The sequence below is a fragment of the Achroia grisella genome, unplaced genomic scaffold (assembly GCF_030625045.1).
Source record: "Achroia grisella isolate CSIRO2021 unplaced genomic scaffold, CSIRO_AGI_Agris_v1 utg660, whole genome shotgun sequence".
Lineage (NCBI taxonomy): Eukaryota > Metazoa > Arthropoda > Insecta > Lepidoptera > Pyralidae > Achroia > Achroia grisella.
Window position 1 is genome coordinate 6,657,137 of NW_026712984.1, and position 16,891 is coordinate 6,674,027.

General features: G+C 33.6%; 1 protein-coding gene across 1 annotated transcript; it reads left to right on the forward strand.

The window, feature by feature from the left end:
* The first annotated feature begins 1,440 nt into the window (after positions 1–1,440).
* LOC131849739 (lipase member H-like) lies at positions 1,441–16,598 on the forward strand. Its single transcript, XM_059199853.1, has 5 exons — positions 1,441–1,567; positions 4,289–4,389; positions 11,313–11,465; positions 12,061–12,214; positions 15,325–16,598. The coding sequence occupies exons 1-5, from the start codon at positions 1,557–1,559 to the stop codon at positions 16,001–16,003; spliced, it is 1,098 nt and encodes a 365-aa protein (XP_059055836.1). The 5' UTR covers positions 1,441–1,556; the 3' UTR covers positions 16,004–16,598.
* Positions 16,599–16,891: the final 293 nt, after the last annotated feature.

Sequence of the window (16,891 nt, forward strand, 5' to 3'; positions counted from 1 at the left end):
TGAAGTATCAATAACTTTAGTAACTACGGATAACCGATATGTCGTTACATTTACAGCCTTACTGCATAACCCTTTATCGATCATTCTACGTGAAACAAGGTGCTACTCGCAGTACTACATTCTCATTATAGCTACTATCTCCCATTAGCCTCTACCGGTTAACCGGTTAATCACAATTAATGCTAATGTGTCGATCAGTTTCTCTACCTGCTACACGTTACTCTGGATCGAACATCTGAAAATTGCCTGTTAACTTTAGCTCAAATTTAATACCGTACTAACAGACCCGGCCACGCGTTGGTGGCTAAGGTTCTTAAATAAAATAATATTGCGACTATAAATAGAGATGTAAGCTATCCGATTTTTGTTGCTTGCTTCTTCAAGCTTCTAACATTGCTATTCCAAGTTGGATAAAATTGCACACAATGAGCAAATAAAATTTCGAAATTTAGTATACAGATAGTCTAGACCCCGAGAAAGGACTTAGACTACTTTTTGATGCGAAAAAAGGGTTGTAGGAGATCGAAAGGGGAGAAGAAAGGTTGTATAGAAATATCGTCATTTTTAAAACTTGAAACTTATTTTTAGGCTGTTGATGAAATATAAATAAATATGATATTCAAAGTTATACAAATTTTACTCTTAATAGGTGAGGGTAAAATTTATATACCTAAAATGGGGTCGCCTATTCCACGCGGACGACGTTGCGGGCACAGCTAGTCATATATAAATCTGTACATTTCTTGAAATCTGAATAATATAAATGAATGAATAAATATTATGAATGAAAAACTTTGTATGGATAGACGGACAAATAGTTTGTTACTCGTTAAGCAAGAACTGGTCAACGGATTTTGATAAAACTTTACAGTAATAATATTTCATCAAAATGAGTAATGGTTATATTTTGCGTAATACCGTCGTGCGCGAACGACAGTGATGTACTTTCAGAATAGCTATTATAATCTGTGCTTGTACCGACAGTAGTGCCCTTAAACTTAAACTTGTTGAATATATTATATTCTGTGGCTTCAATAGTAGTCTGCATGCGTTTTGTGTACGTCGCGCGCATTGTGTCAAATTCTATTCTTTTGTTTATTTTCAACGTATTCCATTTTCAAATAATAATAAAGAGTTCCATTTTTAAGTTTCAACGAATTCTATTTTGAAATGAAAATAAAGAGTTCCATTTTTAAGTTTGGAACGAATTATATTTTGAAATAAAAATAAAAGTTCCACTTTTAAGTTTTGAACGAATTCTATTTTGAAATAAAAATAAAAGTTTCATTTTTAAGTTTTGAATGAATTCTATTTTAAAATTTAAATAAAGAGTTCCATTTTTAAGTTTTAAACGTATTCTATTTTCAAATAAGAAATAGAGAAAATAGAAAGAGTTAAATTCAAATTTAAATTTCGCACTTTTATTTCTTTTATATATTTCTGTGGCTATAATTAAGACAATAAAATTTGTTTTTCAAAAAAATATTCTAGCTAAATTTACAATTAAGGAATTATTGAAACTTCATTGCGGCAATTGACTTCGGATAATTTCAAGAATGGAGTTGAGGTGAGTTTTTGAAATGTACTAATTCATACCATTTAGGTATATAAATCCAAAAGTGAGTCTGTCTGTTACTTTATCAAGATTAAACGAAATGCTTTGAGAAATGAACCGTGTTTGTACTTGAAATATCTCTTAAAAACAAACTTTAGAAGTGTCGATTTTATAAGTGTCAATGGAATAAAAACCATTTCATTTTACGGCCTCGGTGGTTCAACGCTCTACTTCATATATCGTCGCGGTCTTGGGTTCGATTCCTTGCACAGTACACCCATTTGTATTATTACCGTTCATCATCACGTGGGCCGCTAGTTTGTTTGTCATACCAATTATATAGCAAAAAATTAGTTTAAATCGATTCTGAAGCTAATAATAATAATAATAATCTCAGGACAATTTACACAGCGCCATCTAGACCCAAGTTAAGTTAGCTAAAGCTTGTGTTATGGGTTCTAGATAACTGATAGAAATACACAGGTTTTTATTTGTAAATACATACATATTATACATAGAAAATACCCAGACAGATACAAACAAACATATTCATGAATACAAATGTTGTGCCGTGCGAGGAATCGAACCCGCGACCATCGGACGTAAAGCGGTGTGCTAGACCAGTAGACCACAGAGAAACTAATGGTTATTAATTTCAATGTTCAATTTTGTTCGTAACAATTATATAAATGTGTTCAAATTAATTTAAATTATGGTAGTAATTATTTTGTAATCTATATGTTGTGTTGAGTGATCTATCAACGCACAGCCCAAACCACTGAACGGATCGGGCTGAAATTTGGCATGCAGGTAGATGTTATAACGTAGGCATCCGCTAAGAAAGAATTTTGATTAATATACAAAGAATTTGGATAAAATAGGGGATGAAAGTTTGTATGAAACTTTGTCAATTTTAAACCGATCGGGCTCAGATTTTACATGCATAAATCTACTATGACGTAGGCATCCCCTAAGAAATGATTTTGATTAATTCTACCTTCAAGAGGATAAAATAGGGGATGAAAGTTTGTATGAACTTTGTCAATTTTAAACCGATCGGGCTGAGACTTTGCATGCATAAAGCTACTATGACATAGGCATTTTCCACCCCTAAGGGGGTAAATTAACGCGAGCGAAGCCGCGGGCAAAAGCTAGTAAACATATATAAACGAATATTCAATTAAATTGCATTGCCTTGATATATCTATACAACCTTGTAATTCATAATGTTTTCATGATATGCTATATTTTGTCTTAATCAGTCAATGACCTCTGTGAACTAGGATGGCCAACCGTCCTATTTTCTCAGGACATGTCCTATTTTTTGTAATGTATTCTGATTCCTGTCCTGGACGTCCTGATTATTTCTTAAGCAGTTTTATGGGTCTTTAATCATAAAATTCGTGAGCTTCTTTAAAATTATTCAAATACTTTTGTTAAAAAAATACAATTATTTGAATTACTTGGATTTCTGTTCATCTATTTTCATTGCAATATATTAATTTAATTATTATTATTACTAAGTCCTGTTTTTATACTAATCCTGGCTTTTAAATTAGGGATTGGCAACACTTAAACTAGTTTTAGGTTGTAACTAAGTTTCTAGAGTCGATTATCTGACGGGTCTGTTTTATTTTTTTTATTTATCAGAACTAGATGGTTATTGGATGTGTTGTTTGTTATTTGATTTATGTTATACCACAAATAGGGTTCTGAACCGTTAGAAACCTTAAGACCCTAATATTATACTTTAATTTCAAATTCCAAATTGTGTTATTATAAATAACACAATTTGGAATTTGAAACAGAAATAATAATAATAATATAATATCTCAGGACAATTCACACAGCGCCATCTAGTCCCAAGCTAAGCAGAGCTTGTGTTATGGGTACTAGACAACTGATATAAATACATGGATACATTTTTTTTTTGTAAATAAATACACATTATACTTAGTAAACAGCCAGACCGATACAAACAATTATACTCATGAATACAAATGTTTGTACCGTGCGAGGAATCGAACCCACGACGATCGGATAGTAAACCGGTGTATTAAACCACTAGACTACCGAGGCTGTCAATAATATCCATAAGTGAGACGATATAGTTAGATAGATATATAAAATATACTCTATTTGTAACATACAGTAAAGAAAAGAAATAAACACATGGAAAGTTACAATAAGGCGGGCTTATTTCTGAAAGTAATATTTTCAAGAAAACGCAGAAGGACTTATGGAGCGGCTGAAGACCAACTCCCGCCTGACGGATACGACTTTAGTCTGAGGGCACCACTAGGGGTTCGAACCTCGGCTCAGGCCGTCGTAATTTCGATCCTCGTTTGAATTGGACGGGCGATCGATCGGAGAGAATAAAGATGAGAAAAGTATATATAACATAGAGATAACAACAATAAACAAGGAGAAATAAAAATAAAAAGGCCTCGCACAACCACATTGTGGAATCACCTTCCAGCAATGGTATTTCCGAATCGATACGATATTGAAACCTTCAAGAAAAGAGCTTATTCCTTTTTAAAAGGTCGACAACGTACTTGCAATTCCCCTGGTGTTGCGGGTGCTCATGGGCGGCGGTAATCACTTGCCATCAGGTGAGCCGCATGCTCGTTTGTCCCCTGTGTTATAAAAAATGAAATATTCGTGTTCAAGCCCTAATTATATGAATAACAAAATGTCAGTTAAAAATGTTTTAATTTTGTTACATTTCAGAAGGATATTGTCAATAATGACATCATTGTTGATGACAAGAGCTCATGCAGGCTTCTCCCCTCGCCCGGATGCTGGATACCCGACTGGTTATCTTGCAGATTGTAAGTACTTTACTTTTGGTAATAAATAAATAATGTAAAAGCATGTATAATTTATTTGATTAACCAGTTGTAGTCCTAATAGTTACTACTATGAGCGAGACCCTCGGTGGTGTAGTGGTTTGGCACACCGCTTTACTTCCGATGGTCGCGGGCTCGATTCCTCATTGCAAACATTTGTATTCATTAGTATGTTTTTTTGTATCGATCTGGATGTTCTCTATGCTTATTATGTAGATATTTACAAAAAATGTATCTAAGTGTTATATTAATTGTCTGGACCAAACATAAGTTTAGCTTAGCTTGTTACTAGATGGCACTGTGTGAATTGACGAGGGATATTATAATATACTGTAGTATAAAATTATATAAACGCGAAAGTTTGTGAGTTAGGATGCATGTTTGTTACTCACACGCAAAAACTACTGAACGGATTTTAATGAAGCATTACAGTAATATAACTAAATATACATCAGAATAACACATAGGTTATATTTTTTATTGAAATTTATGTATTGAATTTTAACGCGGGTTAAATCGCGGGCACAGCTAGTATATACATATATTATATAGTAAGTTTATGTCTAGTAAGGCTCATAGATAGTAAGGTTAAGATCATTACAGATTTACGTATTTTTCATTCAAAAACATAACCTATAACGTCCTTACATGTAAATAATTTACTAGTTCATTGTCGACCCGCTTGTACATTTAAATAGATATAACTTTACATTATAATCCATTGTTATAACGCAAAGTGTTGACAATTTAAAAAGTAATATCTTACAATACTGTAAAATAGCATGACAACAAAGTTTGTTGTTGATGGCAGCTTGTCTACCATTTTTTTTATAAATTTCAGGTTAATGACGACCTCAGTGGTCTAACGGTCTACGGACTCACGGTCCGCTTTGCGTCCGATGGCGACCATCGGAGGTAAAGCTGTGTGCTAGAGCGTATATATAATAAAATAATAAATACTATATAATATAATAATTGTAACGGATCGGTGGACTGTATGGGTGTCTAAATGATAAAAACACGTAGTTTATAATAATATAATATATTAATATGCAGTTGCGAAACTACCAAAAGACAATGAGTGAATAATACAATAAAGTGAAGTATATCAAATAACATGATATATAAAAAAAAATAACTCTTCAAAAAATATAAATTTAAAAACAATATAAATATCAAAAGAGTTCCGCGGTCGGTCGCCAACAATAATTGTAATAAACGTGTAGATTTCTTAAGAGGGCTTAGCGAGGAAGTAAAAAAGCGTCGTAAAAATCGGATATCTAAATATATATAACTCAAAGGTGACTGACATAGTCATCTATCAACGCACAGCCCAAACCACTGGTCGGATCAAGCTGAAATTAAGTATGCAGGTAGATGTTATGACGTAACCCATCCGCTAAGAAAGGATTTTGATAAAAACCACCCCTAAGGGGATAAATTAACGCGAGCGGAGCCGCGGGCAAAAGCTAGTCAAAATATAAAATTTATAAAAAGAATGAAGAACAAGCCAGCCAGCAACATTTGTATTCATACAAGCACGTGTAATTCAAATTTGAATGTCATCCTTGAATGGTCGTAGTAAAATTCAAATTAGCATTTGAACATTTCCGTATTATGAATTGTAAAATTTATTACACAAGAGTTATGTAAGTGCGAATTTGCTGCCTTTACAGGTCACGTTCTTTCCCCTTATGTGTAATATGTAATTTGTATTTATTTAATTATAATAATAATCTCAGGACAATTCACACAGCGCCATCTAGACCCAGGTTAAGCTAGCTAAAGCTTATGTTATGGGTACTAGACAACTGATACAAATATATAGATATTTTTTTGTAAATACTTATTAGACATAGAAAACACCCAGATTGATATACCCACACCCAAATAATCATACTCATGAATACAAATGTTTGTACTGTGCGAGGAATTGAACCCGCGACCATCGGAAGTAAGGCGGTGTGCTAACCGCTAGACCACCGAAGACGTCAATTTTTTTTATCATATATTCAAATAAACTTACATTGAAGCATTTCTGAATAGTCATCACATTTTTTTAATCTACCGCTCATTCGGAAAGCTCATTACAAGAAGAACGAGAAAGAAACTTGCGTATTGCTCTTTTAAACAAGTTTCTTTCTCGTAAGAATAATATTATTTAAAAGAGCAACACGCAAGTTTCTTTCTCGTTCTTAAAAACTGCAAATTAACGTTAAAAAAATTGACTTAGTAATTAAATACTCAAATAGAAAAAATATTAAATATACAACCAACTGGTTAAACAACTAAATAAGAGGAAATCATCGTAGTGATTAGAATGCTCAATAACTCTATAATTGTCTTTGCTTCATAGTCAGATATCCGCCATTTTGAATTGATACTTAAATAATAAGTATCAATTCAAAATGGCGAGCACTCGGCGGTCTAGGTGTTTCTCGTTCTCTTTTGCTACATTTACATGCACATTATTCCCTGCGTGAAAGACGATTTACCTGTGAATGAACTTGTAAATGCAGATGTTGATAGGAAAGAACAGAGTATATATGGCACTTTTTTACCCCTCTGATCGATTCCGCGTCCAATTCAAATGGGGATCGAAATTACGTCGCCTGAGCCGAGGAGTAATGAACCTCTAGCGGTGCCTTCAGACTAAAGTCGTATCCGTCAGGCGGTTGGTCTTCAGCCGCTCCATAAGTCGTTGTATCGTCCGGTGAAGCTGTAAAGGCCAGCTGCGGCCAACAGCATTAGAGTAGAGAGAGTAGTACTAAAAAAAAGTGAAAACTGATTCACGCGTGAATGAACATGTAAATGCAGATGTTGATAGGAAAGAACTGGGTATATGTAGCACTTTTATGTCTACTCCGATAGATATCCTGTACAATTCAAACGGGGATCGAAATTACGACGGCCTGAGCGAGGTTCGAATCTTAGCGGTGTCCGCAGACTAAAGTCGTATCCGTCAGGCGGGTGGCCTTCAGCCACTCCATAAGTCCTTCCACGTGTTTGCAGTGCCATCTGCACCCGCTCCCTATCGTCCGGTTAAGCTGTAAAAGCCAGCTGCGGTAGACAGCATTAGAGTAATCGGAAAAAAAAATTTTTTTCGTATCGTAAACCGTTTACGCTGCGAAGCACTCAATAAGAATGAATGAATGAATGAATGAATGAAACTCTTTATTGTTCCTCTCACAGAAAATACAATTACATATACAATTATGTACAAAATGATAAAAAAAAAAAATTAAATACAATAAACAAGACAAAGAGGTAACAATGGGCGGCCTTATCGCTAAAAAGCGATCTCTTCCAGGCAACCATAAAGAATTGGGAGTAGTCAAAAAAAAATTTGAAGGGTAAATATCATAGTTGAATGGCACCCCAAATATCACGTCATCATGTGACTCGTGATGGTTTGATTAACGTAACACGTAGAGTCTCCCGTCACATAACGCCCACAGCCAGCTGCTGGGAAGCAGCCGGCCGGTAAAGGAACGCTGGGGTGGCACACCCCAGCAGTACGCCCGGGCAAAGAGCTCGAGGCACATACCCAGCGGCCCGTAAAGACCAGCGGATGACCTGGTCAAGACAACGCAAGTTTGACGTTCATAAGCGGCTAAAATGACCTACATGAATAAATGATTAGTGATCTTTAAAAACCTAATATGTAAGGGGTTGAGATCAGGATGTGAACATCAAAAACTGTGTTAAAAAATAATGTAACTGAAACTTTTCATTATTATTAATTAATCTTATTAAGACTTTATTAACTGTTCTATAAAAGTTAAACACAACAGATTAAAAATAAATATAGCACTATATCGTTGGTAAGCCATTTAATCATCATCACTTGATCATCATATGACGACCTCGGTGGTCTAGCGGTCTAGCAGACGCTTTACGTCCGATGGTCGCGAGTTCGATTCCTCGCACGGCACAAACATTTGTATTCATGAGTATGATTGTTTGTATCGGTCTGGGTGTTTTCTATGTATAATATGTATGTATTTACGAAAACAAACATTATCTATACATTTGTATCTAGTACCCGCAACACAAGCTTTAGCTAGCTTAACTTGGGACTAGATGGCGCTGTGTGAATTGTCCTGAGATTATTATTATTATTATTATTACTCACTACATAGTATAAAATAAAGTCGCTGTAGCTGTCTGTCTGTCCCTATGTATGCTTAAATATTTAAAACTACGCAACGGATTTTGAGACGGTTTTTTTAATCGATAGAGTGATTCAAGAGGAAGGTTTATATATATAATACATGTACACCCGTGCGAAGCCGGGGCGACTAGCTAGTAATCTATAAACAAGATAATATAGTAACTCTCTAAGATAATTGAGTTTTCGATTTAACGTTTCCCACTGGCCACCTATTATCTGGATTTCAGCATCCGAAATGGACTATCTCGGTATCGGTAAATCTCCGTTGAACAGACGCTAAGCCCGGCTGAGTTACGGCCATGGGATGCTGTGTCAGCATATTTTTAAAAAGATCTTTAGTGTGCTTAGAATTAAATGTTGCGATAAAAAACACAATGTTTATTTCAGTCACTGAAACGGTAAACAAGCATTCAGTGATAAATGACTTTGGAAAAAAGTGTAATAATTTTCTAATCATCCTTCATCATCATTACATAGTATAAAACACAGTCGCTGTCGCTGTCTGTCCGTCTCTATGTATGCTTAAATCTTTAAAACTACGTAACGGATTTTGATGCGGTTTTTTTATAGATAGAGTGATTCAAGAGGAAGGTTTATATATAACTAGCAGTACACGCATCTTCGTCCGCGTGGAATTTAACTTTACTTTTATCTAAAAGAAAACAATTTTTTAAAAATAAAATTCGCCTAACTTACTCCTTATTGCATCAGCTACCTGCCAATAAAAGTCTCGTCAAAATCGGTCCAGCTATTTCAGAGATTTCAGACAAAAATTGTAAAAAATGTTATTTTGGTGTATGCACCGTATTTATATTCATATGCATGTAATAAAAAACTGTTATTTCAATATTACAAACAGACGCTCCAATTTATTTATATGTATATGTAGATTTAACAAAATTGCAGCCTTCAGTAGAACTAACGACATCGTTTACAACAAACATACAGACAGATAGATGGACAAAAATTGTAAAAAATGTTATTTTGGTATATGTATCTTATTTATATTCATATATGTATGTAGTAAAAAACGGTTATTTCAATATTACAAACAGACACTCCAATTTATTTATATGTATAGATAATACATGTACACCTGAACGAAGCCGGGGCGAGCGACTAGTACTTCATATTGTAAATGCCAAAATAACTGTGGATTAGTCTGGATTATTGAATTACCGGAAATGAGTTAAGTTTATTTGGTAGAAACAAAATAAAATAGGGCTAAGTTTTTAGCCATGATTCAAAAGTAATCCTTACTAATATTTTAAATGTGACCTGTCTGTCTGTCTGGCTAGACAGACAGACAGGGTTACTGTCTGTCTGTCTGTCTGGCTGTCTGTCTGTCGCACTTTACACACGCCAAAACAACTGAACCCATTTAAATGAAATTTGGTACACAGATTGCCTAGACCCTGAGAAAGGACATAGGCTATTTTTTAATTCGAAAAAAGGGTTGTAAGGGGTTGAAAGGGAAGATAAAAGGTTGTATGGAAGTATCGTCATTTTTAAAGCTAAAAGCTTGAAACTTATTTCATGGGCTGTTGATTATAAATAAATATGATAATCAAAGTTTGTAAAAATTTACTCGTAAAGTAAAATAGGGAATGAAAGTTTGTATGGAAATTCGTCATCATTCGAAGTCACGGGCACAGCTAGTATATTATAATCTAGACAAGTAATAGGCGAGGACAGGACCCTGACCCGAATGTAATAATGTATTTTACAGCCGCCACTGAAGGTTGAAAATGTAAAAAATAACATGTTACATTAACATAAAAATATGTTATATTTATATATAAAAAATATATGTTTCTTTATTTTTCGCTAAAAAAATCGTATACACTATTATTGGAGATAAGTTACGCAGACCAAGGTTAGTTTTTAGCTAGGTAGACTTTGTGAAAACTCTTCTGTTACTGTCGATTGTGTTAAGGCTGTATTTAGTTTGCCTTGGAGTAAATGGAATTTTGCTTTGAATAGAATAGAGAATAATTTATTCAAATAAACTTAATTTAAGCACTTTATAATATTCAACAATTTTTTTTTAAATCTACCGCTTATTCGGAAAGCTTTCTCATCACAAGAAGAATAAGCAAGAAACTTGTGTGTTGCTCTTTTAAACAATCCTTGTAAGTTCACATTTTACAAGTCGAAACGTGTGAATACAAACTACCAACCTATTAATCTATTTAGGCTCAAATATAAAAACACAATAAGATTAAATCAGTCGTAGTGATAAGAAATGTGATAAGAAGTAAATTTAAATAACATGACGTTGCATAGCGGAATTAAATAAATATATATATATATAAATCCATTACGTAATGAAATAGACATCTGCAAAAAAACAGCTAATTCGATATAACAAGAAAATGACTTCAAACATAAGGTAAAAATATACGTATTATAAAATATTTTTTTATTTTTACCTTCTCTATCCATCCAAAGGTCTGGAAGAGATTGTTTAGCGATAAGACCGCCTTTTGTATCAGTTTTTTTTTATACCACATAGGTCCCAATCATACGGCCTATCTGATAGTAAACGGTTACTGTAGCTTATGAAACACCAGGGTGTCACATGCGCGTTGCCGACCCTTAAGAAACCTTAATATACCCTTCCTGAAAAACCCTGCTGTAGTCTCATGAGAAAAAAAATGCATATTTAATATTTTAATTACTTTCTGTATTTGCTGCAATAAAGAGTATAAATGAGTACAACATCCTGCAGGTCCGGGGTCTTTCAAAAATGTCAGCATCAGTCCAGCATCACTGCAGCGCTTACAGATCGTGTGGCACCAGTGGACCCCTGAAACTGGAGTCGACAGACGTTTTATGCCAATCAGCATTGCTGCTAAGAGAGTTGGAGTGACTTACTATCCAGGTATGTAGGTTCTTTTAGTTTACAATTTCTCAACTAATATTATAAATAGGAAATATTTTATTTTTTGTTTGTATTCGATGAACTCAAGAATACTAAGTAAATTTTTACTATTTTTTAATTAATTATAATTTTAAACAAGCTTACTGTCCATCAGGTGGTAAGTGGTAACTGTCGCTTAAACAGTCGGAAAGTGAATTGAAGTTATGGGATGCTAGCTGTGCCCACGTGAAATTTATAGCCTATATGTTACTCTGATGCATAAACTATATAACTGTAAAGTTACATCAAAATCCGTTCAGTGTAACAAAAATCCATATTCTCAAACTTTCGCGTTTCTAATGTTAACTAGCTACTCGCCCCGTCTTCGTCCGGGTGTACACGTATTATATATATATATATATATATATATAAACCTTCCTCTTGAATCACTCTATCTATTAAAAAAAACGCTTCAAAATCCGTTGCGTAGTTTTAAAGATTTAAGCATATATAGGGCCGGACAGACAGCGACAGCGACTTTGTTTTATAGCATGTAGTGATAATATTAACATCTGTGCATTATGTTTAAATAAATAAAGATTCTTTCAACTTTCAGATTTCAAAAACAAGAAGACAGTTGTATATGTCCTCGGGTTTCTAGATAGTTCCCTCTTCATTCACAACGTGGCAGTAGCGTCAGCCTATGCCAAACAAGGATACAACGTTTTTGTAACTGAAACATCCACATTGCTCTGGTATATTTATCCCAGGTGAGAATTCAAGGCAAAAATATGATCTATCTGTGTAACTTAACTTAGTTTATAGCCGACTGTATATTGTCAGCCTAAAACGTGTTGCATAGGGGGGAAGGTAATTGGTAGTAATGTGGATTCATGACCTCATTACTAGCAATGTACCATGTCAGGTTGACCTCCACGCGGTTCCCCCTGGAAACCATCGTGATGAATTCCTGGTGAATTTGTTACGATGGGCTAACTGACCTGACCTCATGTTCATCCTAACATCCTCCACTGGTGCCCCGCCAGCGTAAACCGATAGAGCAGGCGGGTGCACCAGTCCATAATCACCCATAAAAAAAACGCGTTGTATAGAGGGTAAACGGGATTGCTGTGAACTAATAATCCTATTGCTAGCAATGACCACTGACAACCACTACACTACCGAGGCCGTAAATACATGGGAATAGACAAATTGCCTGTTTCATTTACAAAATCGTTAGAAATTTTTTAATTTCAATATTAGGTACATGGTCATATTAAAATTAATTGGAGTGTCTGTTTGTAATACTGAAATAACCATTTTTTTCTACATGCATATGAATATAAATATGTTATATAGACCAAAATAACATTTTTTAAAATTTTTGTCTGTCTGTCTGTCTATCGGTTTGTTTCGTCAAATCTCTGAGCGGTCTTTAAGAGGTAGCTGATGTAATAAGTTACTCCTTATTACTTCAGCTACCTCTACCTAATAGTAACTTAATATAATAATAAAACTCTTTATTGTGCATAAAAGAAACAAATAATTACAAAAAGAAAATAAAAAAAGAAGGATATGCAAACAAAAGGCGGCCTTATCGCTTAAAGCAATCTCTTACAGACAAACATAAGGTAAGGTAAGGTAACTTAGGCTACTTTTTTTCTAGAAAAAATTTTTCTCCACGCGGACGAAAAAATCTCTAATTAAAGTGGCCTCGGACAGTGCAGTTTCAGATTAGCCTTCCGGAAAAAAATTGTGGAATGAACTACCTGCTGAGGTTTTCTCAGGAGACTACAGCATGGGGCTTTCAAGAAGGGTGGATTAAGGTTTCTTAAGGGTTGCCAACGCGCATGTAACACCCCTGGTGATTATGCGCTGATTGCGCTAAAATAATCAGTACAAAGAAAACCAGAACAGCTGATCATCCGGAACATACGCTAAAAAAAAAAAAAAAAAAGAAAAAAAGAAGGAGAAGGAAAAAAAAAAAAAAAAAAGAAAAAAAAGGGGAAAGGAAAAAAAAAAGAAAAAAAAAAAAAAAAAAAAAAAAACCTACGACAAAAAGTGAACTGTGTGGACTATAACAAATAGTGAACGGACATATAAGTATATGCTGTTTCATAATGTGTATTGTTATATTATGAATTCTTACTTCAATGTAATGAAAAAAATTGTGGATTTATATAATTGTAACATATTGATAAATCTAATCTTCCAAATAAAGATGGGTGACTGCATGTTTCTCACGAGCGGTGGACTACAGACATGGGGCTGTTCAAATTGTAACAAGGGAAATAAAATAAATATAATAATATTAAAGTAAATTAAAAAAGGCACGGACGAATATGTCTGTGGAAAAATGTATTTAAATATAAAAAAAAAAAAAAAAAAAAAAAAAAAAAAAAACACCCCTGGTATCTCAGGCGTCAATAGGCTACGGTAACTATTTACCATCATTGGCCGTATGCTACTTTGGCCGTAGTAGTATAAAAAAACATTGCACTATTTTACATTACCGTTTTCCATATTGCATCGTCTATAAGGAAATAGATTTTATGTGTTAGTTTATTAGCATTTATAATAAATGGTGATGCATTTTGTTTACATTGTTAAGAATGCGGTGTTTATTATCTGTTTGAATATTTATTAATATCTTGATCCTTATCATGAGGGTCAAGAGCTAGTGGTTCAATATCTGCAGTCGTAAATTTCAAGTCGTGACTTCCACACAGGTTGATCAATAAAATAATATGTAAACATAGGTTATTAGAACGATACTTTGTATAAAATTGTAAACATGAGATTTTCTCTCTTATTGATCAATAAAATAATAGAATCATTAATTAGAACAAAACTTTGTACAAAGTTATTAGTTGTAGGTTTTTCTATTTCGTCAATAAATCAATCCACGAGCAGCACGTTTTGTTTTTAAGTTTGAAGTTCATTCGCATTGTTAACAGTTTTGTTTCATATAGATATGTTGCTGATTCTTGTAGTTATAGGAATACGAGTATGTTTGAAAATTATTAGTTTGAATATTTGGTGTGTTCTTCTCGAATAAGTTCGATATAGTTTTGATAAAAATAATGATGCAGTATAATTAGATCATCTCATCATCATCTACCATTTGATGTTTACATTTTACTAAACGTCTTTAAATCTATTTTTTTTTATTTATTTAAACTTTATTGCATTGTATAATAGGCAAGCTTAATGCTATTAGCATTCTCTGAGCAGAGATACTCGAAGGCGGTTTAGTAAATTAAATAAAAATGTATTAAATAGATATACATATTATAAATAATGAAATATAACATACATACACATAATATATATTATAAACAAACTATATATATAAATAAGATGACGATGAGCCTTATTACAGCACTATGAGATACGATTTAAAAGATATTCATTAACTCTTAAAACTATATTTAGAAGGAAGTCTGCGGAGGTCTTCTGGCAGTGAGTTCCAGAGACGTGAGGCTTGTAAAAGAAAAGAGTCGGTCATGAAACTCCTTTTATGGAGTGGCGTAGTCAGAACGAGGGAATTTTTAGAGCGCAGGTTACGGTCATGGGCATCCCTGAGGTACTGAAATTTACATTTCAAGTATTCAGGGGAAGATGGATCGAAGAGATCGACATATCATTAAATATTGTCAATTTTTTTCCCAAATCTTCAGCAACAAAACTATATATTCATAGTTTGTACGCTTTTTATTTATAATTATTTTGTCTTTATTTATTTTGTAAAGTTCTGTATGCCAGATTTTGGAGTATCAAGATTGTACTATGTAAAAATATAATTTCACTTATCGTGTTTGCCTTCATCTTCATTAATTATAGCAGAAATAATTAAATTACTTTTGTTTTCTACTTACAGATCAGTGCGACTAAGCCTTGGAATCGGGAAAAAGCTTGGTGAATTCCTCGTCAAACTATCTGAACTAGGTCTGAAAGCTAGTGACTTGGAACTCGTCGGATTCAGCTTAGGCTGCCACATCGCCAGCAACGCTGCCAAATACTATTACACTGTTACAGGCAAAAAACCTTCCAGAATTACAGCATTGGATCCATCTGGTCCCTGCTTTAGAGGCGTAACATCAAAGTATAGACTAGATTCTTCAGACGCTGATAAGGTTGATGCACTACACACTAATATAGACGGATTTGGTATAGCAGATAGACTGGGACATGTAGATATTTATGTCAATGGCGGAGAATACCAACCAGGTGATATACCTTTCTTTCCATGCTTAACGTTTTGCAGCCACCTGAAGTCTACACTGTATTGGTGGCAAGTTATAGAGAATCCGTCTAAATTTATTGCAGTCCAATGTGATTCTATTCAAGATGCTAGAGTAGCTAAATGTTACAACAACACTGTAACCAATTACGTTGGCATGAAAACAGATTTCAATAAACCCGGTATTTACTATCTATCTACAAGTAATGAGTTTCCCTATTACAGAGGGAAAGATGGTTTGAAAGTTGAGAATGAGATATATAATTCTGCTTTGACAGAAATAAATTCTGATGATAATTTTGTTGTGAAAAAGTAAGATTTTATTGAAGAGAATCGAAAGACAGACAGAGAAGAGAAATTATACCAAATCGGTGCTGTTGGGAAATGAGACTGAGTTGTAAGTCTAAGGGATATAAAATCCTTGCTAGAGGATGTTCTATTGCTTTACATCTATAAAAGGTTTTATACCAAAGTATGGTAGGAATTGTTGAGCAATCTGTGATATGGAATAGCAAACAAGCTGTAGGTCCGCTTGACGAAAGCAGACATCATTTAAGATAGAAATGAACTGTGGATAATAAAGATTATTCACCAATATTACCGCTTTTTAAATTGCCATTTCTGAGAATTAAGGTGTTATATATACCCAGTAATATTTTGTAGTAATAATACTCATAATTCAACCTTCTAATTGGAACACAATATGCACAACCAGTAAGTTTAGAGTCAGAATAATGCAGTGAAGGTAAGATATCAGTCAGCAGAAGATGATACAAATGCTGAGCGGAGACCTATTTGGTACTATGAAATTAATATAAACCTATATAATGTAATTAATTTTTTTTTATATTTGTTATATACCAAATAAACTATTTTCTTTCTTTATGATACATCATTATTGTATGAATCAGTTACACCATTCTATTACTTGTATTTTAAATGTATACTAAGAATAAAGACCAAAGAAATATTTCGTTTTTTTTATTTGTTTTCTGTTCTTGAAATTTAAATTCTAAGATATATATTAGAATGCTCATATACCTGTGGATAGTCGTTAGGTTTTCTTATGTTATCTGTGGTAAAACTATATATTATGCATGTATATATATTTAGTGTATTTATTGCATTAAAAAGTAGGTAAATTCTATTAATGTATGAACGTATTTATGTGTATTTTTTTTATTATAATTCAATTATAATTATT

Excerpts from the sequence above, each read along its gene's own strand:
- LOC131849739 (XM_059199853.1), top strand. Across the intron at positions 11,466-12,060 it reads TGGAGTGACTTACTATCCAG|ATTTCAAAAACAAGAAGACA; the intron begins GTATGTAGGTTC and ends TTCAACTTTCAG. Across the intron at positions 12,215-15,324 it reads CTCTGGTATATTTATCCCAG|ATCAGTGCGACTAAGCCTTG; the intron begins GTGAGAATTCAA and ends TTCTACTTACAG.